The sequence below is a fragment of the Rhinolophus hipposideros genome, assembly GCF_964194185.1.
Source record: "Rhinolophus hipposideros genome assembly, chromosome: 19".
NCBI classification, from domain to species: Eukaryota; Metazoa; Chordata; class Mammalia; order Chiroptera; family Rhinolophidae; genus Rhinolophus; species Rhinolophus hipposideros.
In genome coordinates this window covers 20,132,231-20,155,688 of record NC_138065.1, presented here as the reverse complement: position 1 = coordinate 20,155,688, position 23,458 = coordinate 20,132,231, and the positions used below count along the sequence as shown (strand labels likewise).

Sequence of the window (23,458 nt, the reverse complement as noted above, 5' to 3'; positions counted from 1 at the left end):
TGCTCACTGTATATTTGTCCTATCCCAAACCTGGATTATCAGCTAGTTCTCCAAGGAGGCCTGCTTCTTTTAGGGGGAATGGAATTTGGACTTCATCTGCTTCTAGTCAAGTTCAATGGACAGAGCTAAGATATAAATTTTTTTAAAGACATAAAAATTCAAATTGATATTTACAATTAAAATTTAGCATTACAAGGTTTTTTCTTATTTTATATTTGCCTCTGTTCTAATAGTTAAAATATTGGTTCTGAATAACATGCATGTATTTGCTCACATGTTTTATAATGTGGTATATGTTTCAGCACTACAATACCAGTATCACTAATGGTAAACATACTTAATAAAATTTCAGTTTTCTTTGTCATTAGAATAATAGCTCACTAAAGATGTATAGTCAGAGTGCAGAGCTCAAAAATTTATGGAAATCCCTCTTTTCTCGACCTGGTTATGTTATCAATGTGATATAATTAGGTTCATTTGTGTTCAATGTTAGCATTTCCTTAAAATTTTTTATTTTGAATACCTGAAGCATTTAGAAGTTTCGAAGTTAAAACTATAAAAAATTTACTCAGAGAAGTCTAGCTATCATGCTTATCCCTCCACCCCATTCCTAACAACCTCCTATGGTTATTTTCATTAGTGTCTAGTTTGTCTTTCCTATACTTCTTTTTGAAAAATAAACAAATAATGTATATTGCTATAAACAAATATGTATATTTACTGTGTTTCATTATGTGGAGTGTTTTCTTTGCTTTTAAAATTTTTTATGTTTAGAAAGGTTTATATGTTCTAGTGGGTACATGTATACTGATAACATTTTACATAATGCTCTCAGAGCCCTCCTTTTGCTTGTCTAGTCTTCTATTTAGTTTTCCATCTTTAAATGATGTTCTTTCACTCCCATCTCATTGCCTCTGTGACAGTCAATGAACTTGTGCTGCTTCTTTCACCCATCTTATATTTTCTAGTTGCCTTTTTTCTATTTGATTAGAACATATACTATTTACATACTATTTTCTCACCCTAGTCCCTGCCAAAAATATTAATTTTCGTTGTTGGTTTTTGCCTGGAGACCAAGATCATTTTTTCCATATCATTTTCTCTCTGACCCTTTCCCCCCTATTTTGTTCTTGTAGCTGATTTATTCCTCTTCTCCATGTTTATTATTTTCATTTCTATTTATTCTCTCTTAGGAACCCTGTAGTTTTCATTTTTTAGATGATTTTGTTTCAGTATATTGCCTGAGTTTGATCAACTTGCATTTCAGATCTTCCTTTTGAGTTTTAAAATTTTTGTCTCATCCTTTTATGTCTGCAATTGCTTTTTTAATGATACTCATATTGTAGTGTTAGGTATAGTTTTCCTCTGCTTCCTATTTTTAGAGGGTAGTATTTTCTATTAATTGAAAAGTCTTCATTTTCTGTTTTGTTTCTGTAGTAGCCCTGTATAGGTTTGGGGTGGCTTTTTCTGTTCCTGCCAAAATATATAAAATTTCCTTAGATCAGTAAGAACAGGTGGTGACTTACTGTTTCATTGTTAAAGGATGCCCTCTTCTGTCAGTGTAGTGAACTGCAGTTTCTTTAATATTGGGTGCACTTGGGGGATTCTGTGATACTCGTAAAATTTTGTTTCTTTAGGAATATTTAGCTTTAGCCAGTTGCCCTTCTAAGGGACCCCTCTCCCTTCCAAAGTGCCTCGTGAAGTGCTCTCATGATCTCTCCAACCCTGGTTCTTGCGTGTTTCCAAGCCCCATTCTCGCCCTTCTTGCTAATTCGGGAATTCCCAGTATCCTTCCAAATCATTCCCTTTTGCTTATGTTAGCCAGTGCTCGTTTCTTTTGACTGCAACTAAAGAACCCTGACATATCAACCTCTTAAAGTTTGTGAATCTTCACAACCCCAAGTCACATAAAAAGCCACAAGTATATACACAGTAAGTCTGTTAGAACAAGGTTCATCTCTTATTGCAACTCTTCTAGAAGAAGACCTGGGACATTCTAGACATTTCAGTATGTGTTAAATTTCTCTTATGTCATTTCCAACAGCATTAACCACAATCTGCAACAATCTTTCTTTTGTGTTTGTTTTGTAATTGTGTTCTCCAGTCTAATGTAAGCTGCATGAAGATAAATACAATTTCATTTTTGATGTATCCTCAGTGTCTAGTAAAACTGACAAACGTAGGTATCAATGTTTTTGAATGACTGGACAATAATCAGTTCTTAAGAATAAAATTGGTGCTGCTGGATGAAGTATGATTTTGAGGGGCTATAAAAAGTCAGTAAATGATCTTACCAGCCCTCTAATCATCCGAAATAAGATACTCTGGATTCAGTTATGAAATCTATCTCACGTTACTTTTTCTGAAGGGCTTCAGATTGGAATTCAACTATTTCAGCAAGAGAATATTTTAAAACAAATGATGAGTTTATCTATTGATGGGAAAATGTAGTTTGAAGTATCTTATCAGGCTAAAATGCCTTTCTTTTTTTCATGGAAATTGGTTTGTTGTGTTTCCAGTCCATCACAAGCATAGAAGGAACAGAAAACTCAACCAAATTTATTTTTTAATATTTTATTTTGAAATAACTTTCAAACTTACAGAAAAGTTGCAAGAATAGCACAAAAAAACACATCCGTTTTACCCCATGTATTAGTTATCCATAGCTGTGTAACAAAGTACCCCAAAGATCAGTAGCTTAAAACAAGTACTTCTTATCTTACAGTTTCCGACAGTCAGGAAACCAGGAGTGGTAAAGCTGGATGGTCCTAATTCAGGGTCTCCTGAAGTTACTTACAGTCAGTATGTTGACGGGTTGCAGTCAGCTAAAGGCCTGGACCAGGACTGGAGGATCTGCTCCCAAGATAACTCACAAATTGGTTGGTGAGAAGCCTCAGTTCCTGGACACCTGGACCTGTCTATAGGTTGCCTGAGTGTCCTCATGTGGCAGCTGGCTTCCCCCAGACTTGAGCCCAGAGTGAATGAAAAAGACCTAGCAGGAAGATGCTGTGTCTTTTATGACCTTTCCCTCTGAAGTCAATGCTATCACTTCTGCTTTATTCTAGTGGATAGAAAAGAGTTACTAAGCCCAGCCCACACTCAAGAGGGGAATTAGACTCCACCTCTGCCAGAGAATATCATTGAAATGTGTGAACATATCTTAAAACCACCATATCCTAATTAACTATTTTTTAACATCTTGACATTTTGCTGTCATTTTATTTCCCGTCCTTCCATATACATGCATGTTATCTCCTAACCATTTGTAGGTAGCATGCATCATATCCCTTCATTCGTTAACACTTCGGTGTGTATTTAAGGAATAGGCTAATATCTATATAACACAGAAATCAAAATTTAACATGGTCATACTTTAATTTGCAGTCCATATTCCACTTGGTTAATTGTCCTTTCTATTAATAGCAATCCCGCCTCCTGCCCCCCCCCCCATAAAATTGATTTTTAAACAATATGGCAGAACAGGTAGTGGGCTATAAAGTGTGACAGAGGTGATGTAAATTTTTATTGGCGGGGAATAAGGAAAAGGTCCCAGGACTATAGGGAGCTGCTGGAAACAGACGTGCTCCAGCTGAGCTCTAGGAAGCCCGGCGCACCGGGACAAAAAACTGAAAAACCAGTTTATCTTTACCTCTTCAGTTACACCCATTTCTGGAAAACGATTTCAACTGTTTCCTTCGATTCTTTGGTTAGAACACAGATGGAGGGAGTGCTAATAGTTGAGGAAACCTGGCTAGGATTACAGTGCAACAACTATTTGTCAGCCGTATTCCCCTGAGCAGGTAATTTACAGAAATTTGCATTTCTTCACCTGTGAAGGTGACTAACGGTCCCTACCGCCAGGCTGAGGAGTAAGAGAGCAGGTCTCCCAGAGCCGCGCCCGCGGACCGGAGAGCTGGCCGGCAGCGTCACGTGCGCGGGGCGGGGCAGGCTCCTCGGCCGATCGCACGATGTGACGCGCCGCCCGAGGCAGGCCGGGCCCTCAAGATGGCGGCGGGCGCCCAGAGCGGCTCGGCCCGGCAGTAGTGGCGGGACGGCACTCGCCGCTGGGGCCGGCCGCCCCGGGAGTGGCTGCAGCAGCGCCAGGACTCGAGGATGGTAAAATGACCCAGGGGAAGAAGAAGAAACGGGCCGCGAACCGCAGTATCATGCTGGCCAAGAAGATCATCATTAAGGACGGCGGCACGGTGAGCTGGGTACCGCGCCGGGAAGCGTCTCTCGGCCTCCCACCCCCACCCATTCGAACTCTTTCTGCCCTAGCGCTGCCTCCTCCGGCCTCCGCCTTCCCACCCTGTCTGCGGGGACGTTGCCTCAGGTTCCCGGGCCTCGGCTCCGGGGCTCTCCTCCCGGCCCGGCCCGGCCTACGGCCTCCGGGGCCCATTCTCTGGAGGAGCCGCCGGCCTCTCCCGCACCTGCCGCCCTCTGCTTCGGCCGCCCCTGGAGGCCTGAGGCCTGGAGCCCCACGTGCGCTTCCGCCGCGGGGAGCGATCGACACTGGGCCCTCCCGCCCTCCGTGTCCCTCGCCCCCGCAGAAGCCGTCTCCCCGCTTTCGAAGGCGCTGGGAGCAGCCCCTGCCCATCCATATGCTGCTAACTGGGTGACATCTGGTGCGGCGACTCCGCTGGGGCACGTAGTGTGTTAGCGTTCTTTTCCCCCTTGGTTCTGGGTCAGTGCCCTGCCCATAGCTGTTCCCGGAACCGTAAACAGTGTGGGAAGGTGGGCTGTCCACTTCCCCGAGTCAGCAGCTTGACGGAGGACACCTGGGCCTAGACTGAACTCTGCTCGTTTTAAAAAACAGTCATCACCTTGTAATTTTAAAATCACCTTGTGTATTTTAAAATAAAAATGCTAAATAGAATTGATCATGGTCAGAGGATCAGAAGACCCTTTGAAACGAAGACAGATTGAGGGCAAGAGAAATTTTTGCTTTTTCGAAATAGTTGTCATCACAATAAACTTTATGCGGTGTGCTGCAGTTAACCAGCAGGGGACGTAGGATTTTTAATTGAAAATAACTCGCCTCTACTTTTTTATGCTGTAATTTCTCCGTTGCTACACTTTGGTCTTCGTTGCATTCTTTGGTATCTCGTTCCGAAATAGAAGGGAAAGATGAAATAACATGTTTTACTTTCCCCAGAAGTGTGCAGAGATGGTTCCTTTTACTCTGTATTTGTTTACATTTTGTAGGAGCCTTGATCAACCGCTAGCACAGTGCTAAATGTGTAAGTAGGCCATCTCTGAGGATTTGCTGAACTCTTTTGAAACAACTTCTTTGACATTTCAGACACTGCCTAGTCAATATGCTAAAATTTTGAAAGCTTGGGATATATGCATCAATTCCAGAATATACTTTTAGTTAATGGTCAGATTTCTTAGATGCCATAGATTTGACATTTAGTGACAAAGGAAACTTTGAAATTCAAGTCCTAAGATCTTTTTTGTTATACTTGATTAATTAAAGTGTTTATTTGATTAAACCAGGTGTGGATAGTGCTGGCTCTTTTGGCCAAGTTGGTAAGAAATACCACGTGGAGAAATAGTTTGAAAGAATACTGATTGCCTTTGTCAACCATATGGACTTGGTGTTTTAAATTGTCCATAAAATCTACATAATAGAAGCAACGAAAGATTGTTCTTTATAAAAGCAAGAGATATTTCAGATAAGTATTCTTTGCAAAAGATAACAAAGCTGTGATCCAGAAACCTTCCTTTTCCTTGTAAATTCAGTTTTGTTACCTCTCTGGAGTTTTGATTCACTTTGTTGCAGATGCTTTCATTGCAAATCCTGTTAGATGGAAGAGATTCCTTTTTATCTTGTTATTTATTAAAGTTGTAGTGAATTCATAGGTTGCTCTTGGACACAAAGTACAATTTTCATACCCGCAATGTTTTAAGAAGGCACATAGAATAAATAAAAACATTTCTGGAGGGCTCTGGCATAGGGGTATTATCAGTTATCATCTTGATAGACTTGGTTGAACTTACTATTCTAAGAGCACTGGACAACACTTTAGAATAAAGGCTCTGTTTATGCATCTTTGAATCCTGCAAGGCCTAGTATATGAATTTAAAGTGATAAAAAATGTGCGTACTAACACATTCCTAGATATTTTTTATTCCTATATATAATTGAGATATTTATATAAGTATCAGGGTAATTTTTTGCAGCATTTATATTTTAATCTGGCTGTAAATGAGAAAAGTTTAACTTTTTTTTTTTTAAGATTTTATTGGGGAAGGGGTACAGGACTTTATTGGGGGAACAGTGTGTATTTCTGGGACTTTTTCCAAGTCAAGTTGTTGTTCTTTCAACCTTAGTTGTGGAGGGCGCAGCTCAGCTCCAGGTCCAGTTGGCATTTTTAGTTGCAGGGGGCACAGCCCACCATCTCTTGCGGTATTCGAACGGGCACCATCCCTTGCGGGATTCGAACGGGCAACTGAACCATCCGGGAGCTCAGTGGCAGCTCAGCTCAAGGTGCCATGTTCAATCTTAGTTGCAGGGGCACAGCCCACCATCCCTTGTGGGAGTCGAGGAGTCGAACCCGCAGCCTTGTGGTGAGAGCCCACTGCCCATGTGGGACTCGAACCAGCAGCCTTCAGCATTAGTAGCATAGAGTTCCAAACGCCTGAGCCACTGGGCCGGCCCAAAAACAAAACAAACCTAACTTAAAAAGTATAACTTTTATAAAGACAGAAATGATTTTAAAATGGCATTTGTGTTTTGGCCTCTGTACTTATAATTTGTCAGACTACCACCATTACGAACATTTTTTGAGAATGGTACTGAAATTGCCATTTGATAATTGTTCTGTTTCTTGTGTAAATTTCACCAGTGGGTGAATTCATTCAAAGTCAGGTGTCTAAGGCTACATGGTCATGCATGACAGGCTCTGAACAGTCTTTGACATCCCTGGCCAATGATACTGACCTGTGACCCCCTTCATTTTTCTTCCTAGGGTTCAACAATGTCAATAAAATTATTTTGCTTTCTGCTGATGCCATCTTTGCAAGCCTGATCAGCCAGTTTTAATATTTATCAACAGAGCTAGTAGTGAGATGTTAATGATTTGTCAAAATACTAGATTTATTACAGCTTTTAACATTTGAAAGAAATGAACCCTTCTAAACGAACCAGGTTAATCGTAACTTACTAAATGTTTTTCTTTTCTTGAAATTCTATTTCAGTTGGCTCTGAAGCCAGGGTAAGACTTAATAGGTTGTGTGTTTGAGTGGTATACAGTAAGATAAACTACATGAAAGTGTGTGTGATTCCATATCAGGAGTTCTTTTTTTATTTATTTATTGGGGTGAAAATTGTTAGTAAAATTACATAGATTTCAGGTGTACAATTCTGTATTACATCATCTATAAATCCCATTATGTGTTCACCACCCAGAGTCAGTTCTCCTTCTATCACCATATATTTGATCCTTCTTACCCTCATCTCCCACCCTCCTCGCCCCTTACCTTCTGGTAACCACTAAACTATTGTCTGTGTCTATGAGTTTTTGTTTCTCATTTGTTTGTCTTGTTCTTTTTTTGTTTCTGATTTATATACCACATATCAGTGAAATCATATGGTTCTCTGCTTTTTCTGTCTGACTTATTTCACTTAGCATTATACTCTCAAGATCCATCCATGTTGTCACAAATGTTCCTATATCATCTTTTCTTACCGCTGAATAGTGTTCCATTGTGTATATATACCACAACTTCTTTATCCATTTATCTATCAAAGGACATTCTGGTTGTTTCCATGTCTTGGCCACCGTAAAAAAAGCTGCAATGAACATTGGAGCACACGTGTCTTTATGGATAAATGTTTTCAGATTTTTTGGGTAGTTACCCAGGAGTGGGATTGCTGGGTCATATGGTAATTCTATTCGTAATTTTTTGAGGAATCTCCACATTGCCTTCCATAACCGCTGCACCAGTCTGCATTCCCACCAACAGTGTATGAGGGCTCCTTTTTCTCCACAGCCTCTCCAACACTTGTTACTATTTGTCTTGTTGATGACAGCCATTCTGATTGGGGTGAGGTGATATCTCATTGTGGTTTTTATTTGCATTTCTCTGATGATTAGTGATGTTGAGCATTTTTTCATATGTCTATATGCCATTTGTATGTCCTCTATGGAGAAATGTCTCTTCTGGTCCTCTGCCCATTTTTCAATTGGGTTGTTTTTTTGTTGTTGAGTTTCATGAGTTCCTTGTATATTTTGGATATTAGCGCCTTATCGGAGGCACTGTTTGCAAAAAACTTCTCCCATTCAGTCGATTGCCTCTTTATTTTGTCGATGGTTTCTTTTGCTGTGCAGAAGCTTTTAAGTTTCATATAGCCCTATTTGTTTATTTTAGCTTTTACTTCCCTTGACTTTGGAGTCAAATTCATAAAATGCTCTTTGAACCCAAGGTCCATAAGTTTAGTACCTATGTTTTCTTCAATGCAGTTTATTGTGTCAGGTCTTATGCTTAAGTCTTTGATCCATTTTGAATTAATTTTGGTACATGGTGACAGATAGAAGTCCAGTTTCATTCTTTTGCACGTGGCTATCCAATTCTCCCAGCACCATTTATTGAAGAGCCTGTCTTTTCTCCATTGTATGTTTTTTGCGTCTTTGTCAAAAATTATCTGTCCATATTTATGTGGTTTTATTTCTGGGTTCTCAATTCTATTCCATTGGTCTATGTGTCTGTTTTTCTGCCAATACCATGCTGTATTGATTATTGTATCCCTGTAGTACAAGCTAAAGTCAGGGAGTGTGATACCTCCAGTATTGTTCTTTTTTCTTAAGATTGCTTTGGCTATTCGGGGGTCATTTGTGGTTCCAAACAAATCTGATGGTTTTTTTGTTTTATTTCTTTTAAAAAATGCCATTGGTATTTTGATGGGGATTGCATTAATTCTGTATATTGCTTTGGGTAATATGGCCATTTTAACTATGTTGATTCTTCCAATCCATGAGCATGGAATGTCTTTCCATTTCTTTGTTTCTGCTTCCATTTCTCTTAAAAATGTCTTATAGTTTTCAGCGTATAGGTCGTTCACATCCTTGGTTAAGTTTATTCGTAGGTATTTTATTCTTTTTGCTGCAATTGCAAAGAGAATTGCTTTTTGTATTTCTTTTTCTGAGATTTCATTCTCAGTATATAGGAATGTAATGGACTTTTGTATGTTGATTTTGTGCCCTGCAACTTTACTGTATTCGTTGATTGTTTCTGATAGCGTTTTGGTGGAGTCTTTAGGGTTTTCTATATCATGTCATCTGCAAACAGTGACAATTTAACTTCTTCATTCCCAATTTGGATGCCTTTTATTTCTTTCTCTTGTCTGATTGCTCTGTCAAGGACTTCCAACACTATGTTGAAAAGCAGAGGTGATATGGGACAGCCCTGTCGTGTTCCTGAACATGGAGCAAAGGGCTTCAGTTTTTCACCATTAATTATGAGATTAACTGAGGGTTTGTCATATATGGCCTTTATTATGTTAAGGTATTTTCCTTCTATACCTGTTTTATTAAGTGTTTTAATATTAAATGGATGTTGTATCTTGTCAAATGCTTTTCCTGCATCAATTGATATAATCGTATGATTTTGTCCTTTATTTTGTTTATGTGATGTATCACATTGATGGATTTGCGGATGTTGAACTATCCTTGTGCCCCGGGGATGAATTCCACTTGGTCGTGGTGAATAATCTTTTTAATGCATTGTTGCATTCGATTTGCTAGAATTTTGTTTAGGATTTTTGCATCTGTATTCATCAGAGATATTGGTCTGTGGTTTTTCTTTTTTTGTGTTGTCCTTACCAACGTTTGGTATCAGAGTAATGCTGGCCTCGTTAAATGAGTTAGGGAGTCTTCTCTCCAATTTTTTGGAAAAGTTTAAGCAGGATTGGTATTAGATCCTCTTTGAAGGTTTGGTAGAATTCACTAGTGAAGCCATCTGGTCTAGGACTTTTGCTTTTGGGAAGGTTTTGGATGACTGATTCAATTTTGTTGCTGGTGATCGGTCTGTTTACAAGTTTCAGTTTTTCATGCTTCAGTCTAGGAAGGCTATATGTTTCTAAGAACCTGTCCATTTCTTCTAGGTTATTGAATTTGGTAGCATATAATCCTTCATAGTATTCTTGGATGATCCTTTGTATTTCTGTGGTGTCCGTGATAACTTCCCCTTTTTCATTTCTGATTTTGTTAATTAGTGTCTTCTCTCTTTTTATCTTAGTGAGTCTAGCCTAGGGTTTGTCAATTTTGTTCATCTTTTCAAAGAACCAGCTCTTTGTCACATTAATTTTTTCTAATGTCTTTTTGTTCTCTATTTCATTTAGTTGTGCTCTGATTTTTGTTATTTCCTGTCTTCTGCTGACCTTGGGTTTCGCTTGTTCTTCTTTTTCTAGTTTTTTAAGGTGTAACGTGAGGTTATTTATTTGGGATTTTTCTTGTTTCTTGAGATAGGCCTGTAATGATATAAATTTCCCTCTTAAAACTGCTTTTGCGGCATCCCAAAAATTTTGGTAGGATGTGTTTTCATTGTCATTTGTTTCTATGTGTCTTTTGATCTCTCCTGTAATTTCTTCTTTGACCCAGTCCTTCTTTAAAAGTATGTTGTTTAATCTCCATGTATTTGTGTTTTTTCCTGCTTCTTTTTGCAGTTGATATCCAATTTCAAAGCCTGTGATCAGAGAATATGCTTGGAATGGTTTAAATCTTCTTAAATTTGCTGAGGCTGATTTTATGTCCCAATATATGGTCTATCCTTGAGAATGTTCCATGTACACTAGAAAACAATGTATAGTCTGATGTTTTAGGATGAAGTGCTCTATATATGTCAATGATATCCATTTTTTCTAATGTGTCATTTAGGGCTGCTATTTCGTTATTTGTTTTCTGTTTGGATGATCTATCCATAGCTGTCAATGATGTGTTTAAGTCTCCTACAGTAATTGTGTTTTGGTCAATTGCTCCCTTTTGTTCTGTTAGTAGTTGCTTGGTATATTTCGGTCCTCCCTGGTTGGGGGCATAAATATTGATGTCTGTTATGTCTTCTTGTTGTATAGTCCCCTTTACTATTATGAAATGTCCGTCTTTGTCTCTTGTTACCTTTTTCACCCTGAAGTCTGTTTCATCTGATACCACTATGGCTACATCTGATTTTCTCTGGGTACCATTTGCTTGAAGTGTCAATTTCCACCCTTTCACTTTGAGTCTATGCTTGTCCTTGTAGTCGAGATGTCTCTTGGAGACAGCGTATGGTTGGGTTCAGTTTTTTGATCCAGTCTGCTACTCTGTGCCTTTTTATTGATGAGTTCAGTCCATTTACATTTAGGGTGATTATTTATATGTGAGGATTTCCTGTCATTCTATCTTTAGTTTACTGGTAAGGCTGTGTCTCCATTGTTTCCTTGCCTTTTTGTTGTTGTCTATTATTTCTGTGTGGTGGTATTCTATGATATTTTCTTCTGTTTCTTCTTTTATTACAGTATGTATTTCAGTTCTGGATATTTTTTGAGTGGTTACCCTCAAGTTTATATGTAAAACAAAGTTTGATATTTAGAGTATTCCATTTTCTTCAGCACGCTTACTTTCTCCATTCCCGTATTCCGGTTCAGGCCTTTACTCTTCCCCTTTTTATGTTGCGACAAATTGTCCCTGTTGATGGTGGTCAAATAGCCTCCTTTCGTATTTCTTGTAGTGCAAGTCGTGTATTAGAAAGTTCCCTCAGTTTCTGTATATCTGGAAAGGTCTTTATTCCTTTTTCATATCTAAAGGATATCTTTGCTGGATATATTATTCTTGGCTCATAATTTCTCTCTTTCAATAGTTTGGATATTTGGTTCCACTCCCTCCTGCTTGTATTGTTTCTGCTGAAAAATCTGATGATAATCTAATGGGCTTTCCTTTGTAGGTTACCGTCTTCTTTTCCCTGGCTGCCTTGAGGATTCTTTCTTTTTCGTTGATTTTGGATAGCTTCAATACAATGTGCCTTGGAGAAGGTCTTTTGGGGTTGAGGTAATTAGGTGTTCTATTTGCTTTTTGGATTCAAGGATCCAGTTCTTTCCACAAGCTTGGGAAATTGTCATCGACTATTTGTTTGAATATACTCTCTGTTCCCTTCTCTCTTCTCCTTCTGGTATGCACATTATTCTTATATTGCTCTTCCTGATGGAGTCTGAAAGTTCTTGTAGAGTTCTTTCATTTCTTTTAAGTCTCAAGTCTCTCTTCCATCCATGTAATTTGCAGGTTTCTATCTTCGATGTCACTGATTCTTTCCTCCATCTGGTCAACTGTACTACCTAACCTGACTGTTTCATTCTTAATCTCCAGAAATTCATTTTTTTTTTTAAATTTCAGTCTCTTTTGTAAAATGTTCATGTTGTTCTTTGATTGTGTTTCTGAGTTCATTAAACTGCCTTTCTGTGTTTTCTTGCGTCTTGTTGAGTTTTTTCAGAATTGCAATCTTGAATTCTCTGTCATTTAAGTCACATTTTTCCATATCTTTAAATTCTTTTCTGGAGACTTCACTTTCTTTCTGAGCTGTCTTGTTGCCTTGGTTATTCATGGCAATTACTGACTTATTATTTCTCTTCCTAGACATCTACAGGAGTGGCTTCTGCAACAGGTTGATAGGAAGAGGTCTTTCTTTTGTTTTGCAGTACTTGTTGGTAGAAAGTTTTATTTTTTCTCCAACTGCAGTCTATTTTTCTCTCTCACACTGTAGTGCTGTATTTTCCCTGCACTATTCCAGCTTCTCACAATGGTGGGGTTCCCTGGGAGACTGGCTTCTCCTCTGTTAACAGTTCGCCTGGGTCACAGGGCGCATTGTCTGTGTGGGTACGCTGAGAAGTTTTGAATTTCCAAAGCTCTTCCTGCACCAGATTCAGAACCTGTGTGTTTCAGCAGTTCTGTTTACTCCTGCAGGGATCTGCCCAGATAGGTGGGGCCAGGGGCGGGGTGAGTTGTGAGAGGTGGCCCAGAACAATGGTGGCACCCACCACCACAGCCAGTTTTGCTTCCACAGCTCCTGCCCCTTTGCCAGAACTAGTTGGGTTGCGAATCTGTGTCTGAGGACCACAGTTCTCAGAACAGCAAATATTCTGTTCTTTTGATCTGACACTGCTACTGTTCCACTTCTAGCATCGGGCAGGTGGGGGCGGGGCGAGCCCTGGGAGGGTAGCGAGGGGGCTGCTAGTCTCAGTTCCTAAGGCTTCTGTTCTCTGGTCGGAAGTGAGGGCTTAAACCACCGTTTTCAGCCTTCTCCCCTCAGTCTTTTCTCTGAGGTCTCTGCTGTGAGCGTTGGGTTCAGCCGTGTTACATGCTGTCCCCTCAGCCCTGTGCGCCATAAACGGAGCCCTAGCAGTCCGAGTTCTTCTCTCTGCCGCAGCTGAAGTAGTTCCAGGATGCAGCGAACTCGGAGCACTGAGCTAGGTCTGCATCCTGTGCCCGCACGGCTCCGGCTCCGCACTTCTCCCTTCCCTCCTCCCCGGCTGCGTGACTCACCCACCTTTAGGTGAATTCAGTAGTGGGTCTCTTCGTCTTGCCTGTCTGCTGTGCAGGGAGTCCTTTGTGGAGTTATAATTGTTTGATTCGTTGTAAATTCTAGGGGAGATTTCCAGAGACTCACCTCACGCTTCCATTTTGATCTCTGGATGCCAACTCAATCAGGAGTTCTTAACTTCGTCTGCTCACCCTGAAGTTGTTTGCACAGTTTTCTTATACTATGCATTTTTCTAGGGACATTCCCAAAAGGGTCCATTCATCCGTGAAGTTTAAGAACAGTTATTCAATTTGAAAACAATATAAGTAACTAAAGAATAGTTTCATGTGTTAAATTTCAGCAAATGTTTAATCATCTACTATGTACCATTTTACTGATGAAAGTACTGCAACCTTATTTTGAATTTGTTTTTTGAAGTATGACTGTAGAAATAATCGTTTTTAGTCTTCATGTATATAACTTTTTAATGTTTATTTCTAGGCAATATATGTATACATAAGTATACATGTAAGTATATATATATATACATTTATAAATATACTTATACGTATACATATAAGTATATATATATATATAAAAATATATAAATATACTTATAAAACAGCAGACATCAGGAATAAATCATCTGTTTTCTAAGACCAACGAATTACAGAGAAAGAGAGTGACAAACAAATGTGTGCGAGTGGTGTATATGTGTGCACAGGCGCTATTGTAAATTACGTTTTTACCGTTATATTTTTATGCTTATTATAGGATAGCTAATTTTTCTTTTTTAAATATTTTTCTATTTTTCAATTACACTTGACATACAACATTATATTAGCTCAGGTGTGCATCATAGTGATTAGACATTTATATAACTTACGAAGTGATCACCCGATAAATCTAGTACCCACCTGGCACTGTAGTTATTACAATATTATTGACTGTATCCCCTATATTATACATCCGTGTGACTATTTTGTAACTACCAATTTGTACTTCTTAATCCCTTACCCCTTTTCATTTATACCCCCTCCCATCTGACAACCATCAATTTTTTTCTCTGTATTTATGGGTTTGTTTCTGTTTTGTTTATTTTTCTGTTTAGATTCCACTTGTTTAAATGAAATCATTTGGTATTTGTCTTTCTCTGACTTATTTCACTTAGCATACCTTCTAGAACTATCTATGTTGCAAATGGAAAGAGTGCATTCTTTTTTATGGCTGAGTAATGTTCCGTTGTGTATACTTGTATGTACCACCTTTTCTTTATCCATTCACCCATTGATGGGCACTTAGGTTGCTTCCATATCTTGGCTACTGTAAATAATGCTTCAGTGAACATATGGATGTATATGTCTTTTCAAATTAGTGTTTTGGGTTTCTTCCAGCTAGCCACCCTATGTCATTTGATTGGAGCATTTAATTCTTTTACATTTAAAGTAATTGTTGATAGACACGTAGTTATTGCCATTTTATTCATATTTTTAAAATCTTTTTTTCTTCTTAAAGAAGTCACTCTAACATTTCTTGTAATACTGCTTTGGTGTTGATGAACTCTTTTAGCTTTTTCTCGTCTGGGAAGCTCTTTATCCGTTCTTCAATTCTAAATGATAACTTTGGCGAGTAGAGTGACCCCTGGTTGTAGGTCCTTGCTTTTCATCACTTTGAATATTTCATGCCCATCCCTTCTGTCCTGCAAAGTTTCCGTTGAGAAATCAGCCGACAGCTTTATGGGAGCTCCCTTGTAGGTAACTAACTGCTTTTCTCTTGGTGTTTTTAAGGTTCTCTCTATGTCTTTAACCTTTGGCATTTTAATTATGTTGTGTCTAGGTGTTGGCCTCTTTGGGTTCATCTTTTTTGGAACTCTGAGCTTCCTGGACTTGTATATCTTATACCTATTTCCTTTGCCAGCTTAGGGAAGTTTTCTGATATTATTTGTTCAAATAGGTTTTCAATTCCTTGTTGTCTTCTCCCACTGGTACCCCTGTGATGTAAATGTTGGTATGCTTGATGTTGTCCCAGAGACCCCTTAAACTATTCTCATATTTTTAGATTATTTTTTCTTTCTGTGCTTTTGATTGGTTGTTTTCTGTTACCTTATCTTCCAAATCGCTGATTGAATTCTCTGCTTCATCTGATCTGCTGTTGGTTCCCTCTAAGGTATTCATTATTTCAGTTTTTGTATTCTTCATTTCTGACAGGTTCTTTTTTCTGTTTTCTATCTCTATTTTTATGTTTTCCATCTCTTTGTTGAAGTTCTCCCTGGATCACTGAACATCTTTATCATCAATGTTTTGAACTCTGCATCTGATGGATTACTTTTTGTTTGCAGATGGCAAGACCATTCTTTTTTATGGTTGACTAATGTTCCATTTTGTACAGGTCCCACATCTTTATCCATTCATCTATTGATGGACACTTAGGTTGCTTCCAAGGTCTCAGGGAATCACCAGGGCTGGGCTAGTGGTGTTAGCCAGGTTGATGGAGACTTAGATGTGGTGCCAGCCTGGGAATACAGGCTGTGTGTGGGAAAGGCTCAAAAAAGGAACAGCGCCTTCTGCCAGCACTTCTGTCTGGGAGAAATCTGCCCCTCCAGGCCTCCCACTGAAGCCAGTCAATTCAGTTTCTCCTCATTTGTCCCTCGCACCTTTCGAGCTGTTGCCCCAGCCATAGAGTTCAGAGTGAGTGAATCTATCAGTGAGCAAGTCTACGGGCAGGCTTTTTAAGAGGAATGCCTGGACTTCAGCTTCCCTTCATCTCACACAGCTACAGTCTCCACTGGTTTTCAAAGCCAAAATTTACGGTGACTTCTCTCCCTGGACTGGAACCCTGGTCTGGGGAGCCTAGTGTGGGGGTGGGACCCCTCGCTACTCAGGGCAGACCTCCACAGCCAAGATATCCCTCCTGATTTTTAACCACCAGATTTCGGTGTGGAACCAGCCCAGTCTGTGTCTCCACAACTCCTGCCAGTCTCAAGGTGGCTTCTTTTCTATATCCTTGTAGGATTTTAGTGCAGCTAGACTTCAGGAGATTTCTCAGTGATGATTGTTCTGTAGTTGTTATAATTTTGATGTGATCATGGGAGGAGGTGAGCACAGCACTTACCTAGTACTCCACCATCTTAACCAAAGATTCCAATGTTTGTAACATTTTGATGTATGTTGCATTCAGTGCAGACCATTTAGGACAATTGAATTAAAAAGTGCATTCTGACATTTTAGAATAGTTCCAGTTTTTAAAAATTTTTTGTTTATTAATTGCTTAATTAAAAAAAAATTGTTTTCGAATTACAGTTGACATACAATATTATATCAGTTTCAGGTGTATGGTGTAGTGATTAGACATTTGTATACTTTATGAAGTGCTCAAATCACCCCAATAATTCTAGCACTCATCTGACACCATACATAGTTATTACAATATCATTGACTATATTTCCTATGCTATACTTTACATCCCCATGACTATTTTGTAACTACCAATTTGTACCTCTTAATCCCTTCCCCTCCTCACCATCCCACAAACCCCCCCTCCCCCCCAGCAACCTTAATTTTTTTCTCCATATCTCTTGAGTTTCTGGGTTTTTTTTCTTTCTTGTTTTTGCTTGCTTATTTTGTTTTTGTTTTGTTAGATTCCACATGTAAGTGAAATCATATGGTATTTGTCTTTCTCTGTCTGACTTATTTCAGTCAACAAAATACCATCTAGGTTCATCCATGTTGTTGTAAATGGAAAGATTTCATTCTTTTTTAAGGCTCAGTAATATTCCAGTGTTGGCGTGTGTACACCACATTTTTATCCAGTTGTTTATCAGTGAATACTTAGGTTGCTTCTATGTCTTTGCTATTGTAAATAATGCTGCAATTATTTACAATTTGAACACACAATTTGAACATTACAATTTGAATTATTTACTATTTGAACATAGGGGTGCATATATCTTTTTGAATTAAATGTTTTTTATTTTTTTGAATAAATGCCCATAAGTGGAATAGCTGGGTCAAAATGGTAGTTCTATTTTTAAATTTTTGAGTAACTTTTATACTGTTTTCCATAGGGGCTGCACCAATTCGCAATCCCCCCAACGCTGCACAAAGGTTCCCTTTTCTCTATATCCTCGTCAACGCTGTTTCTTGATTTATTGATGTTACTCATTCTGACAGGTGTGAGGTGATATCTCACTGTGGTTTTAATTTGTATTTCTCTGACATTGAGTATCTTTTCATATGTGTATTGGCCCTCTGTGTGTCATTTCTGGAGAAATGTCTATTCAGGTCCTCTGCCTATTTTTAATCAGATTTTTTTTTTTTTTGGTGTTAGGTTGCATGTGTTCCTTAAATATTTTGTATGTTAATCTTTTATCAGATGTATCATTGGCAAAGATATTCTCCCATTCAGTAGGTTGTCTTTTCATTTTGTTGATGGCTTCTGTGCTGGGCATAAACTTTTTCGTTTAATGTAGTCCCTAGTTTTATTGTTAAAGTATTACTACTTATCTTATTTTTTGCGTAAAGTTGTGGCACTGCATTTCTGACAAAGTGAAAAATGTACAAATTTTTCACAAGTGAACTGGTAAAATGACTTTAGAGAGCAAGGCATCTATGAATTGCTTTGTTGGAAGTACTTGAAAAAAGTAAATTGATATTTCATTTGAAAATATGCTCAGAGAAGCAGAACACCAGATTTTTATTCCTGGTGTCTCTGATTTTTTGCACTAACTTCTAAAAATCTGTTTTTATAGCCTCAAGGAATAGGTTCTCCTAGTGTTTATCATGCGGTTATCGTCATCTTTTTGGAGTTCTTTGCTTGGGGATTATTGACGGCACCCACGTTGGTGGTAAGTAAGCTTTTAACTTATTTATCACTCCCTTAAAAACATCTCTTTTTCTGCAGTTTCAGGGGGGAAAGACAGCCCTTTTACATTTCCATGGTTACTTCTCTAACTGGAATTAGTCAAGCCTACAGTATTGTATTTTCCTGCATTAGTTGTCTTTTTCAACCTTCTCCCTTTCTTTTTTTGGGGGGAGGGCTTGGACACGTGTGATTCTTCAGATGAACACTGGGCATGTTTAAGCAGGGGCTCAACCACCACTCTGCTGCGATGGGGTGGAAGGGATTCTCGTACTCACAGGCTTAGGAGAGATGTCTGACTGAATCACTCAGCATTGTCATTTTCAGATTCGTTCATGTCGTTGCATTTTCCAAATACAAATTTCTTTTAGTTTAAGCCAAGGATCTAGAGGTAACTATGTAGAAAGGTGATTCTTTTCAGAGGCCTAAGCTGGTTTTACCCAAATATTTCCAGGTTTGGAACCTTAGAAAAGACCTCCCTGGCAGACTAACCAACTCACATGCCAGCTAGTTTTCTCCTTTTGGGGGGGAATGCAATGACGCAAGGACTAGTTAGGGTAGTCTTCATCTTGAGAGGTGTGATTAGGGTAAACGGACAGCTTACCGAATCCCAGTATACTTCCTTATGTTTTCATGAGCTTGTTCATTATTACATAAAAAAGGTTTTCACAAAAAGCTTGTTTATAAATAAATTGAATGATCATATAAGTAGATTGAATTAGTCTAAGAAAAAGTATGTTCCATATTTCTTGCAATAGTTATAATAGGGCTACATGATGAATACTGTATCTACATAAAACATGGATGTCTAACAGTTCTTTTGAATGTACAGGGCATGTTAATGAGTACTGCTAAAACAAGATTCAGGAGAAAAGAAAATCTGAAATACAATTCTTTTGTAATAAACCATGTATTGCAAGTCAGAATAGTTCCTTGAAACAAATGACGGTTCTCCCACATATAATTGTAAGAATGCTCATTTGAGTATGTTTTGATTGGGATCCTTTCATTTTTAGAAGGGAACAGCTCATTTACCTGCAGTGGTTCATCAGTTATACATAAAATAAAGTGGGCTTTTCAAAATACAGTGGGCTTTTTAAATGTGATTTTATTTTAAGTTTAATAATAGGTAATAATAGGTGTCTTTCAAACATTATACATTTCTTGCCTTCATAATCCAAGTACACTGATTTGGAACTTCATCAGATGATGCAAGTTAATTAAGACATTCGCAACTTAATTATATTGTAATAACGTGATGTGAGGGGCTACCCAGGTGCTGTCAGACATACCTTTGTGGTCTCACACCTTTATGTTAACTTTTTCTCATGTTCTATGTGTGCTTGTTTATAATCTACTACCAACGTAACATGTAAATCTGTCTGATGGATCATCAGTCCTGTGGTTTAAAGGACTTGAGCTATGTAATAATTAACAGTTCATATATATTTATAGTATGATGGGTCCAGGCACAGTCTAAAACACTTTAAATACATTATCACTTTCAATCCTCAAAACCACCTTTCAGTGGGTATTAGATGCCTAATACAGACGAGAAAATTAAGGCTTAGAAAGTTAAGCAAATTTCCTTGCTACTTTGATAGTAAACTGTAGTGTTGTTATTACAACCTAGGCTTGCTTTGTCCCAGTACTCAGTCTTGGGGAATGCTGGTCGTAGGTGATGCCATGTTTTAGATAGTTGAAGTTATTGGCAGGCCAACCACTAGCCTAGAAGAGAGATTAAAATATTGGGTAAACTGTTAGCAAGCCATCAAAAAAGCTTTTTGTGATGTTTCCATAATTTATCATCAGGATTTGAAGTGTGTATAGCCATTTTTAAATTTTCCTGTGGTTTATATTTTTTAGATATGTTAACTTTTTGTCTAACTTTGGTATCTTTTTTCCCCAACTGGACAAAGGGATACTGTCTTCTTTAAGAACAAGGAAGAAATCCAGTTATTTAGATATAAAACCTTGTTCATTTTTTGTAGTATGAGGAAAACTAACTTTGTGCTTAGTCTTAATTATTTTTGTTAAATAAAAAATGGGAAAAAATGGGCAATACCTTTGATTTTTGTTTCTTTTTTAAAAAAAACTTTTTGAAATACTGAATTGAATTCTGCTCAGGAAAATGGAAGGTGCTAATTTGAGGGGACTTAGATTTTTGTTTTTTGGGCTTTTTGGCCAGCATTACTACATTTGTTAGAAAATTGCTATAACATTATTGCCAATAATTTGATTTATAGCAAGACTTTTTTCCTTATGGTTGTTACTTACTCTTAATTCCTGTTTGTTATTTATACTAGAATTTTAAAACGGCAAAATGATGTTATGCTTACTAGAGAGTTGTCCCTAATATTATCATACTCATAATTCTTTACCTTTTTCCATTTTGGTTATATTTTTTTACTTCAACCGTCCTGTCATAAAAAAATTTACATGTTAATATTGCAATCTAGAGTTTTATTTTCTAGTCTTTTCTCATCTGTAACGTATACATGTTTTAAAGTAATTGCTGTTTTTTTGTTCTACATTTTTGTCTTGTGTGATCAGGAAAACAAGTATTGAGTTGTAGACATTAGGTTGTCTCTGATTGCTGAGGTTTGTTATGCTCGAGGGACTTTCAGGTACTTTGGCCTTTGCACATTGGAACAGCAAGAATCGTTGAAACATCACTAAGGAAAATTGTACAATGGACACACATGTATAAATCTGTATATATAATATATAATGCTTTTTTATAGTTAGATATATGATGTATGCCTTGTTATAAAACATTAAGCATGAAAATGTGTAAGGACGTGAAAGTTCTGCAGTCCTACCCACTCCTCCAAGCCAACAGTTTGATTAGAGCTCTTGGCTTCAGGGTAGGCTTTACCTTCCCTATTAGGACTCATTTTGCCAACCAGAGATGAACTTTTTTTCAGCAGTTACAATGTGCTACTAATTCAGTGATTTTTTTTTTAAACAAATTGAATATCAGTGATACCTGAGGAGTTTTTTCAAAATACCTAGGCCTTACCAACCCATCGTGCTGAAATCAGAATCTTCAAGGGCGAGGCTCAGTCAGGCATTTGTATTCTTTAGAAGTGATTCTCTTACAAACCTAGTATATATAAATAATTAAGGACTAATGTATTAATTCAGGGTAGGCTTTTAAAAAATATTTTCCTCATTTTGAGGCAAGTTTAGTTGTTGTTGCCTTTGTTGGCAGCCTTATTTTTAACCCCCGTGTTAAGGTGTGGGAAGAGGGCTTCAGGGTAGAAGACACCAAGTCTGTTAACCTTTAAACATTCTATTTCTGTTTTATATGTTTTGAAATTGATTATAAATAGTGCCTGCTAGAGAGTTACGGCATGACATCCATATAAAAAGAGAAAATGAGAATGAACATATTATAAGTATTCCTCTTACCATACGTAACTCTCAAAATGGATAAAGTTTTATCATTTTAAATTTAAAAGATACTTTTTAATTCATTTAACAGATAACTGATCTTAAGACATATTAATTATAATAAATACTTGGTTTTAAATTTATGATAGCCTTAGTTTTTAAAATAAATGTGAAGTTAAAAAACTTTTTTTTTACACTTCATGTGGTTGTAATTATCTTTGTTTTAAGCTCATAGAGCTTACAGAACGCTGTGTTCTATGTGGAAGACTTCCCAAGGGAGGATGGTGGAGTCTCTACCAACAAGGAGACTTACTTTAACTACAAAGAAGAATTTTACACTGACAGATATTTTGAAGGACTGAAGTCTAACACTTTGAGAGGTTATGACTATATGGTTGGTTCATAGTGGGTGTTCAATCAGCGATAACATATTAGATAAAGAGAATTTGTGGCAGACAAATTCTGTAATGCTAAGGATCTGTAATGCTAAGAAGTGACTACTTTTTTAATAGACCTATGGTTCTAGAAATATTAGACCACTGTTTGATCATTCAAGCTGCTAAATGTACAGTCCATGTTGTGGAGCTCAAATCTACCAGCCACGTTTCTATGTAAATGACTTAGCATCCTTTGCTACAGAGACAGTGCTAAGGCATTTAATATTTTAAGGACTATTTACTCTAAAGTTTTTTAAAGTTTTTAAAACATTTCATTTCTAATTTTCTTTGTTTTTACATATGAATTAATTTTTGTGAAATTTCTAGTTATTGACAGTAGATTAACTGAAAAAGAGAGCATGCTAATCCTTCCAAATGTTTTTTTTACAAAATGTCAGAAAGTACACTCAGCATAGTTTTGCTTCCTAAGGAGATTTCCCCACCTTTCTTAGTTCCCACATCACCGTTCTGTTGTCTTTATTGAGAGACAGTATGGTATAATGGAAGAAACATTGACTTTAAGTCAAGCAAGAACTCAGTGGCCTCATCTGTAAAGTGGTAATATTATCTAATTCATAATGTTGTTAGGATTAAATAAAACAGTATATGTAAAGCCTCTGACATGTAGGCTATAAATTGTAGCTGCTGCTTTTTATTTTTTTCGGTTACCTTCCTTCCAATTTTTAAACCAATGGTTTCCCAAAGGTTCACTTGCTACTTTGTGAACAAACTGATGCTATGTAGTTTGAGAACAGATCTTAGAAAGGATAGAATAGCTTGTTATACTCGTACACTTTCATAAGTTGGGATTTTTTTTTTCTTTATGGAATCTTCCGTATTTCCCTGAAAATAAGACCTAGCCGGACAATCAGTTCTAATGTATCTTGGAGCAAAAATTAATATAAGACCCAGTCTTATTTTACTATAATGTAAGACCAGGTCTTATATAATATAGTATAATGTAAGACTGGGTATAGTATAATATAATATACAATACCGGGTCTTATATAGTATAAGACCTGGTCCTATATTGCTTTTTGCTCCAAAAGACGCAGTGGAGCTGATTATCCGGCTAGGTCTTATTTTCGGGGAAACACGGTTTCTAACAGGTTGGCGCAAAAGTAATTGTGGTTTTTGCAATTATTTTTAACCTTTTAAACCGCAATTACTTTTGCACCAACCTAATAGAGATCTAGTTTTTGGCAATTAAAATTTCCCTGTTTATTCTCCCAGTCTCCTTAGATAATACACACCTATCTCTAAAGAAGTTATAAGTC

At 37.6% G+C, this 23,458-nt stretch overlaps 1 protein-coding gene across 2 annotated transcripts in view; it reads left to right on the top strand.

Moving 5' to 3' along the window:
• Positions 1-3,936: 3,936 nt before the first annotated feature.
• The window catches only part of MFSD14A (major facilitator superfamily domain containing 14A), a 36,971-nt gene continuing 17,449 nt past the window's right edge, over positions 3,937-23,458 (top strand). The window contains exons 1-2 of one of the 2 annotated variants that reach the window (XM_081026046.1): positions 3,937-4,205; positions 18,239-18,334. In XM_081026046.1, the coding sequence (XP_080882172.1) occupies positions 4,122-4,205; positions 18,239-18,334 (180 nt within the window). In that variant the 5' untranslated portion in view covers positions 3,937-4,121. The remainder of the gene's footprint in view (positions 4,206-18,238; positions 18,335-23,458) is intronic. The other variant, XM_081026047.1, reaches the window with a different exon arrangement.